The sequence below is a fragment of the Nelumbo lutea genome, chromosome 8 (assembly GCF_056320005.1).
Source record: "Nelumbo lutea isolate HS-2025 chromosome 8, American lotus-T2T, whole genome shotgun sequence".
NCBI classification, from domain to species: domain Eukaryota; kingdom Viridiplantae; phylum Streptophyta; class Magnoliopsida; order Proteales; family Nelumbonaceae; genus Nelumbo; species Nelumbo lutea.
In genome coordinates, this window is record NC_142691.1 from 19,333,805 (window position 1) to 19,343,915 (window position 10,111).

Here is a 10,111-nt window from a genome sequence, read left to right on the forward strand (position 1 = left end):
TCTGTGAATTTTACATCAATCCATCGGCAGAATTCAATCCAGCCCTAAAAAATCCTAGCTAAGAGTGGACTAAATCATAAAAACCCCTAGAATCAAATGTTTTGGGATGGACTGCCCGTTACCCTCATTGTTTCCCATGAAAAAAAATTAAAAAACACGATAGTTGTTTTGTTTTGAAAAGTAAAATCATCTGGCACCGATTAACTTTTTTTCCCACTCACCGACAGGTCCGACACAAGGATCGTGCATAAGACCATAACTCACCGTTGTCCGCAACAGGTAATCATTTTGTCGTAAATTGTCATTTGGAAAATTAGGCTGGTGCATTGTGGTCATTTCGTGACAAGTCAAGCGTGTACAATGGTTTACTCGCTAAGCTGGACCTGGACGAAGAAATAAATCCAGTCTATGGGCCTCTTCCCTCCTCCGTTCCAAACCCCATAAGCCTCGTGCCCTCGGGGGTTTCGTTGTTGCAGAAACCAGAAATCTCTCACAGAGAGATTCGTCCCTCTTTATCTCTCTTTATATGTATCTGCTTTAACAGGTCTGGTCGGTTATTCTTTTACAGCTGAAACGGTTCTCTCTTAAGCTTTTTTCTTTTCATATTCCTTGCATTCTTATTGTTATTATTGCTAGTCTAGAGAATTGCCTCTCATTAGTCATTTTAACTGTTAGATCCGTAGGCAACTTCTAAGATTCAACTTATATATCTGCTCTGAAATCCAATGTCCACTTGAAAGATCCCAAAGATTTGGCTTTCATAACCTATTTTCAGATCTGGGTGACTGGATTCCTTGCAGATCTGAGAGATATTCAGCAGAAACTGTTAAAGATGAGATTTTCCCATCAATTTGCGATCTGGGTCTTGTTTTCGCTCTTACTTCTTCAATCTGGAGATGGGTTTTATCTTCCGGGTAGTTACCCTCACAAATACCAGGTCGGCGACCAGTTGTCGGTAAAGGTGAATTCTCTCACCTCCATCGATACTGAGATGCCATTCAGCTATTACAGTCTTCCCTTCTGTAAGCCTTTCGAGGGTGTTAAGGACAGTGCCGAGAACCTGGGTGAGCTCCTCATGGGAGATAGGATCGAGAATTCTCCTTACAGGTTTAGGATGTACACTAACGAAACCGACATCTTCCTCTGCCGAACCGACCCCTTATCAGCTGATAACTTCAAGATTTTGAAGAAGAGGATCGAGGAGATGTATCAGGTCAATCTGATACTCGACAACCTTCCCACCATTCGGTACACCAAGAAGGACGGCTATCTACTCCGGTGGACTGGTTACCCGGTCGGGATCAAGGTTCAGGACTTGTATTATGTCTTCAACCATTTGAAGTTCAAGGTTCTGGTTCACAAGTACGAGGAGACCAATGTGGCTCGGGTGATGGGCACTGGAGATGCGGTTGAGGTAATTCCCACAATCGAGAAGACTGGATCGGGTACACCAGGTTACATGGTTGTTGGGTTTGAGGTTACCCCTTGCAGCTACCAACACGACCCAGAGGCGGTAAAGAAGGCGAAGATGTACCAGAAGTACCCATCACCGATCAACTGTGATCCCTCAACTGTAGCAATGACTGTTAAGGAAGGTCAGCCTATTGTGTTCACCTATGAAGTCGTATTCGAGGAGAGTGATATCAAGTGGCCTTCAAGGTGGGATGCCTACTTGAAGATGGAGGGGTCGAAGGTTCACTGGTTTTCGATCCTCAACTCTTTAATGGTTATCACTTTCCTTGCCGGAATTGTCCTCGTCATCTTGTTGAGGACCGTCCGGAGAGACCTTACCCGGTACGAGGAGCTTGACAAGGAGGCTCAGGCCCAGATGAATGAGGAATTGTCTGGGTGGAAGCTTGTTGTGGGGGATGTTTTCAGGGCTCCAAGCAATCCTGCACTGTTGTGTATAATGGTAGGGGATGGGGTTCAGATTCTTGGAATGGCAGTTGTGACAATCTTGTTTGCTGCCCTGGGATTCATGTCTCCAGCTTCTCGTGGGACACTCATCACAGGTATGCTGTTCTTCTACATGGTGCTTGGAATTGCTGCTGGTTATGTTGCTGTTCGGCTTTGGAGGACAATTGGGTGTGGTGATTACACAGGATGGGTTTCTGTTTCATGGCGTGTTTCCTGCTTCTTCCCTGGTATTGCTTTCCTGATACTAACCACTCTCAATTTCCTTTTGTGGGGTAGCCACAGCACAGGGGCCATTCCAATTTCTTTGTTCGTTATTCTCATTCTGCTCTGGTTCTGCATCTCAGTACCCCTTACTCTTGTGGGTGGATATCTTGGGGCCAAGGCACCTCACATTGAGTACCCAGTTCGAACCAATCAGATCCCTCGGGAAATTCCATCTCAGAAATACCCATCTTGGCTATTAGTCCTAGGAGCTGGAACCCTCCCATTCGGCACCCTCTTCATTGAACTCTTCTTTATAATGTCTAGCATTTGGATGGGACGTGTTTACTATGTTTTTGGCTTCCTGTTCATCGTTTTGATCCTTCTCGTTGTGGTCTGTGCTGAAGTATCTCTAGTTCTGACATACATGCACCTCTGTGTGGAAGACTGGAAATGGTGGTGGAAGTCCTTCTTTGCCTCTGGTTCAGTTGCCATCTACATCTTCTTATACTCCATAAACTACCTCATATTTGATCTCAAGAGTCTGAGTGGCCCTGTGTCCGCCACTCTTTACTTGGGCTACTCACTTTTCATGGTTCTAGCAATTATGCTTGCAACTGGTACAGTTGGGTTCCTTTCCTCTTTCTGGTTTGTTCATTATCTATTCTCTTCAGTAAAACTAGATTAAGCCTTCCCACCTTGAGAAGCATTCTTTCAAGAGCAATGGTGGAGATACATGGAAGCATGCAGCGTGAATCCTGGTCATGGCCTTTTGAACTTCTGTACCTTCTATCTTGGGTTCATTCTGTTGTTCAGAAACTTGGTGAAGGTAATAAATAATAGCCTCATCCAGTTTTGGTTGAATTTCTTGTTAGATAATTGCTGCACAATACGGTTGTTTACTTGCATTTTGAGGGATAGGAGTAGCGGCAGTTATTGGTAGTCAGGTGTATTGCTTCTTTTTATTTCCTTTTCTTTCTTTTCTCTATATTTGGTTATTGAAAAGAAAAGTTTATGACTTCGTGTATGATTTGTAATGCAGAAAATCATGGATCTTCAGTTTATGATCCACAGTTACCTTCTGATTTCTGTTGTTGAAAATTCTATATTAAACATGTGAATCTTCAAGAACAAATTGTATCTAGGAAATGATGTAGCAAACTGGCAATTTGCAACAAATGATTGTGGTCACATTGTCTTTATCTAAACCCCCTGTGATGGATTTCAGATTAATTGGTTAAATTAGGTTAAAGCTCCCGCATCATTTCTATGGTCAATTATGCAGGCTAGGCTACTGCAAGTGGTGAATGGTCAGATTCATAGTATGCTTTACCTGTGGAAGACATACCATCAAAAGCATTTTGCAAATCTGAGTAATGCTTCTGCTTCATGGCAGGTACTAAGTAACTAACCAGTTGCCCTAATTCATTGTTGTTATGCTGTTGAAATTCGCTAGACATAGTCTTTAAGGCGCCAAGGCAAGGCGACTGGGGGGCGCCTTGTCACCTAGTTGCCTAGGCGATGGATTTTTTTATGTTAAAAACATAAATCCTAGGGTAGTTCCCTAGGTACCATAACCATATTTCTTTAATAATTATTCATGATTTTCCTAAGAAAAGTATAAATTTCATATTAAAGTATAGAAAATCAACATTTTCATGAGAAGAAAAGGAAGAAGGAAATTTCAAAAAATATAGGGGCTGAACCCTTATTTTTGTTATAGGAAAAGAAGAAAATAAAAAGTATTGGTGGTAGTAGTAGTAGAAGAAGTAGAAGAAGAATATATGGAAAAGGAAAATGTGCTGATTAGATAAAATTTTAAGTTCTTCCTTACTTATTGGTTCAGGGTTTTTAAGTCTTTTAGGGTTCAATACAGCATTTAGCAATGTTTGTGTTGATTAAACCCTAATAAATAAGAAAATAATAAAAAGAAATTAGTATATAAACACACAAAATGATTATTTTAGTTTAATAATGTCTATTTTATAATTATAATCTCAAAAAAGAATGTATAAAAAAGTATTTTATAGTAGGAAGTAGAAAACTGCTTGGCGATTAGGCAAGGTGAGCCTCAAAGGGCGCCTTGTCGCCTAGGTGTCGCCTTAACAACTATCTCACCAGACTTGGAAATCATCAATCCCTGCAAACCTTCAGCCGACCCCTCGTAGCATTTATTTTAGGACATTAAGATTAAGAAACAACCTATTTGGAAGATTATTTTTTGGTGAGACCTATTCAGAGGATTTTTAACACTAACAGTTATGAAAAACATTCTAATCTCATGTGATGCATGAGAAAGGGAAATTTGTAATTCTTTATTGGTGTAAATTGCTTGTTCCCCACAAGTTAGATCTTCCTCTGGGTTTACCTATTAACTTTATAACACTCCCTCTGCAATTTCGGCTTAGATGCTTATTCCGCCTCTTCAGTAATGCGCCATCAATCTATTGACAGTGTTTTCATGACATTTTGGACTTTCAAAAGTATATATTTTTTAGAGTGATAAGTTTTTAAAAATAAAACGTTGGGAAATGGGAATGAAATAAAATAAAAATTTGAGATAATAAAAAACTGTATTTAATATTTATAAACAAGGTCACTTTATCAATTCTAGAATATATATTTGTAAGGAAAAATTAATAATTTTCTATTAAGAGTATTTTGGTAAAATATCTATTCCTGTCTTAATTCTTTACCATCTCTTCCATGACAAACACCCTGTGTATTTCATGGTCGAAGGGGTAAAGTTAATAGGTATATCCGAGGGGGGAGGTATTAGTATTTAATTAAAACCCCAGAGGAAGTGTAAGCAATTTACCTCCCTATTTATTACTTGACAGAGATTCTGTATGCATTCACTACCTGTTAATAGGTATATATATCCGAGAGGTAACTTTAACCAGGCCTCTCTTTTCTTTTTTCTGGAGTTTAAACGTTTCGTTATTGGGCTTATGAGAAAGGATACTAGTTGACCTGACAAACAGGAAATTGAAATTTTAACTGAAGCGAATCATAGAGGATCCATTTGGTAATGCTCCTCAGTTGGGTAAAGATCCACTAAAATGAAACAGTTGACTAAGTGGAGTTTGGATCTGCTGACCACAACACATCGCTGGATTTTGATATATTGATGTCCGTGGCTAAAGCTGTATCCAAAATGGGCAATGGACTTGTGGGAAATGGTTGGGTTTAGACCATTAAGCATTGACCCATAGTAATGACACACGCCTACCAATACCAAACTTGGTATAAAGAAAAATGGATTATGATCATGGTTAATATACTAAAAAAATTAGGTATACAATACAAACAAAAACTGGCATGCAGAACTTTGTGAAAATGGGAAGAATTACAATTTCAATTACAAGTAATCTAGTAAAAGCAATCTATTCCATAAGATAGAAAATGAAGAACAAATTACCCGTTACAAACCCAACAACCATGGCGTAAGAACAAGTCCCTCTGCTTCTCTGTGGGAACAAAACCACCTGGTGGAACAACCTTACTAAGAGATGGCCTTGAAAATATCATCCATGCCAAGATATCAGCGCTCACTTTGCAACATTTCTTCAAATTCAGCTCCCTTAACCCCTTGCAGTTCCCTACCATCTCCTTCACCCCCTTCGCGGTCACTTCCAGACAACCTTCCAGGTCCAAGCACAGTAATCTACGACAACTCTGGCTGACCATCGACAACCCTTCGTCGTTCATCCCCGATCCAGCAGCTCGCAGAGACTCCAATTTGGAAAATCCCATGGTCGTTCCGAGATTTGCCATTTCTTTACACCCATTCACCTTTAGCTCCACAATCCCGATGCAACTAGACCCTATTGCTTCTATTCCTTTCTCTGTGATGCTCCAACAATGGCTCAGGTCAAGCGATCTCAGGTTAGGACAAACGATGCCAACCTTCTTCAGTGTTGTGTCGCTTAGACACTTGTTCCAAGCCAATTTCAAAGTCCGAATTTGGTTGTTCTTCCTTAATTCTGTACTGAACTTCTCTTCTCCTACACTCGTTCTTTCCATTCGGATTTCTTCCAGTGAAGGACAGTCTCTCGCGAGGTTGAACAGAGTCGAATTTGTCAAGTGAGAGCAAGAATTTAGATTGATGAAGGACAAGTTCTGGAGGTACTGGGATAATTCCGTAATGGACTGGTCGGTCAAGAAATCTGCTCCTCCTATATCTAAGTAGTTCAGAGATCGGTATGCACTCAGAAGGGATGATATTCCGACGTATGTGTATCCTCGGCAACGGGATAATGCGAGCTTCTGCAATGGAAGATTAGCTTTGGACATTGAATGGAGTAGATCATCTGAAAGGGCCATTTGAGAGAACTCGAGAGTGCACAAAGCTTTGGCATAAATGAGGGAGCTTTCAACTGTGAAGGAAGGAGACAGAGAAGTTGAAGGAAGCGGGAGCTTGTTTCCGTTGATGGCCAGTGAAATCAAATTCGGACTGTGCCGGATTAACCATCCGATGCCATTTTGGCTAATGAAACTGCAATCAAATGCCGCGATTTTTCTCAGAAACTTACAATTGGATGAAAGAGCGACAAGAGATCGATCCGAAATTAAATGGTTTCCGGAGATGTTTATTTTCTGGAGATAAGAAAGCTTCGACGATAACACCGTAATCCCCGCATCGGTGACCATACCTGGAAAAACAGAATCTTGTTCAGCCGAAGAACCGAAATCTTGCTCGGGATAACTGATATCTAGTTCTTCAAGTGACGGGAATGAATCGGCAATAGCAATCAGATCGCTGTCCTGCAAGAAGCAAAGTCTCGAGCAGATTAGAATCCTCAGAGACCTCATCTTTGCACCCAATTCCTCCAAGCTTCTGGTAGGGACTCTTCTCTTCTTGGACATATTGAGAACTTCAATTTTCAATCCAGACCGCGCGATCTCGCGAACAAGGCGATCTAGATCGCCATGGAAATCGACGAGATCTATCCGTTTGATCCCACGAAATCTTTGGAGGAGACTAGAAACGCCTCGGTGAAGTTTAATTGTGGGATCGGAGATCGTCAAACGGGATCGAAGCTGATTGGAGATGGAAAGAAACCGCTTGCAAACCAAGGAGAGGGCTTCGAAGTGTTGGTGATGGTCGAGGCGATTGAACACCGATTCCCAGCATTCCTCCGGCAAATCTTGACACCACTCCTCCATTTTCTCCTGTGACGGGGCTGAAACTCCGTTAGGGTTTCTTCGGTACCGGAGGAGGAGAGAGAGAAACCACCTTTTTATGTTAACTAGTAGCCGTTAACCGGTGACTAGTGGTGGTTATTTTGGGGGAAGGGGAGGATTCGGATTTTAATAGTAGTGGATGCGGAAGTACCGAATATTTTAATGGGAAGATCAAGATATCGGTGTTTTTGAAATTCAAATAACACATTGGACCTGAATGGGTATCGCATTCACACATTCCGTTCATAGGTGGCTCATAGCCTCAAGCCTGAGTCCCACTTCATCTGACTATTGCCACGTGGAAAAATGTAGGTAAAGGTTGTTTTGACAGAGCGCGCCTGTGTGAGATCAGAGTGACCGAGTGAGGCGCACTGAGCAGATCCGATCTCAGATTAAGGAGGGCATTTTTGTCTGCCACCTCTGTTACACGTTTGCAACTTATCAAGATATTCAGGATGACTCTTTTGATATCTTTTGAAGGGAACTTATCAACCAGCTGGTTGGCGTCTGCGTCTTGCGGATATTCAGGATAACTCGATTATGTTTTTTGGGACTCTATCCACAATTCTACCGTATATAATTTATATATATTTTTTTATTTTTTTAATTTTAAGTCATTTTTGAAACAATTAATTAGATGCACTTTTCTAATAATATAAATAATTTCTTCTCTTGAAAATTTTCCTAAATTAATTCTTATTTATCTTCTAAATTATCTCTAATTCCTATTTATCTCCAAAATTATTTTTAATTTATTACAGAATTTCTTTCCTAAATTATCTCTAATTCCTATTTATCCTCTACCCCAGATTTTATCTATATCTTTCTAATGAAAGTTTGGATTAAAAAATTTAAGAATTAATTCAATATTCAAACAAAGTTATATAATAACTTCAAAATATTTATTAAAAACACAAAAAAATAATTTTATATTTTTACAAAATATATCACGGAATTATGTACTAACAATTTAAATTCTATTTTTCCAGATTATCAATTTAAATGTTATTCAATAATAAAAATAAATTAACAACAAAATATTTAGTAATATGTAATAGCTTTAATTATAACATAGTATTGAAATTAATAATAATTTAATATCTTACAAAATTAATAATGAAATTATGTAATAATAATATAGAATATAATATTATGGATTATTAAATTCAATAAATAATTAATGTTTTAAAATTCAAATATTTTACATATTATTTAAGTATTTAAATAATTAAATATTTTAAATAACTAAATATTTAACATAACTATATTTTAAATTAGTTAAAATATAGAAGTTATGTAATAAATATAAAAAATCTGAAAAGTAGAAAAATAATTATAACATAATATTGAAATTAATAACAATTTAATATTTTACAAAATTAATAATGAAATAACTTTAATGATAATTTAATATTTTTACATAATATTGTAAATAAATAATTTCACTTATATCAATTAATAATTTAAGAAAATAACTTTCAAAAATTAATATTTATTAATAATAATTTTAAACTTTTAATATATATCTATTATATAATTGTATATACTAATATTAATATTTATTGTATTTCAATAATTGTTTATTGTTTTTTGTGATAAATATATTTTCAATAATTATGTATAAATTTATTTTTATTTTGTTATTTAACAGAAAACTTTCAATAATTATTGGGTTTAAACTACTATTATTGAAAATTTTAAATTATTGTTGTATTTATTGTATTTATTTATTTTTGTTAAAACTTATTAATTAATATTTATTAGAGATTAAACAATTATTTGAGATTATACTATATATTAACTAATTTATTATAGTTTTAGTACTTAATATCTTTTTGCAATTATTGCATTTTTTCATTATCAATATATTTTCAATAATTTAATATATTTTTTATTTTTTTAATTCCATGTCATTTTTGAAATAACCAATCCTAATAACCTAAATAATCTCTTCTCCTAAAATTTCTCTTTCACTACCTCCCCTACTTTCTCCTAAATTATCTTTAATTCCTATTTATCTACTAAATTATCTCTAATTCCTATTTATCCTCAACCCCACTTTTTATCTATATCTTTCTAATTAAAGTTTGGATTAAAAAATTTTAGAATTATTTAAATATTTGAAAAAAAATTATATAATAACTTTAAATATTTATTAAAAACAAGAAAATAATTTTATATTTTTACAGAACACATCACGAAATTATGTACTAACAATTTAAATTCTGTTTTTCTAGATTATCAATTTAAATGTTATTCAAATAGTAAAATATTATTTAAATATTTGAATAAATAAATATCTTAAATAACACAATATTATAAATATCTAAAAAATTATATAACAAAATATTAGTAATATGTAACAAAATATTTAAACATAACTAGATTTTGAATGGTTAAAATAACGAAATTATGTAATAAATTAAAAAAAAATCTTAAAAGTGGAAAAATAATTGTAACATAATATTGAATTAATATCTTACAAAATTAATAATAAAACTATGTATTAATAGTATCAATTATAATTTTATGGATTACTAAATTCAATAAATAACAAAAATTTTAAATACTTTGTATATTATTTGAATAGTTAAATAACTAAATGTTTAACATAACTGAATTTTAAATAGTTAAAATAACAAAATTATGTAATAAATTTAAAAAAGTTCTTAGAAGTAGAAAAATAATTATAACATAATATTGAATTTAATAATAATTAATATCTTAAAAAAATTAATAATGAAATTATGTATTAATATTATAAATTTTATGGATTATTAAATTCAATGAATAATTAATATTTTCA

The 10,111-nt window shown here is 35.3% G+C and overlaps 1 protein-coding gene and 1 pseudogene across 2 annotated transcripts; one reads left to right on the forward strand and one right to left on the reverse strand.

Moving 5' to 3' along the window:
• The first annotated feature begins 290 nt into the window (after nucleotides 1–290).
• Nucleotides 291–3,326, forward strand: LOC148843157 (transmembrane 9 superfamily member 11 pseudogene; annotated as a pseudogene). Its single transcript, XR_016103141.1, has 2 exons — nucleotides 291–544; nucleotides 801–3,326. The product of XR_016103141.1 is annotated as a transmembrane 9 superfamily member 11 pseudogene (transcript).
• Nucleotides 3,327–5,348: 2,022 nt separating this feature from the next.
• Nucleotides 5,349–7,988, reverse strand: LOC148843158 (RNI-like superfamily protein). Its single transcript, XM_088957156.1, has one exon. It carries the CDS (start codon nucleotides 7,285–7,287, stop codon nucleotides 5,536–5,538), a length of 1,752 nt encoding a protein of 583 aa, XP_088813282.1. The 5' UTR covers nucleotides 7,288–7,988; the 3' UTR covers nucleotides 5,349–5,535.
• Nucleotides 7,989–10,111: the final 2,123 nt, after the last annotated feature.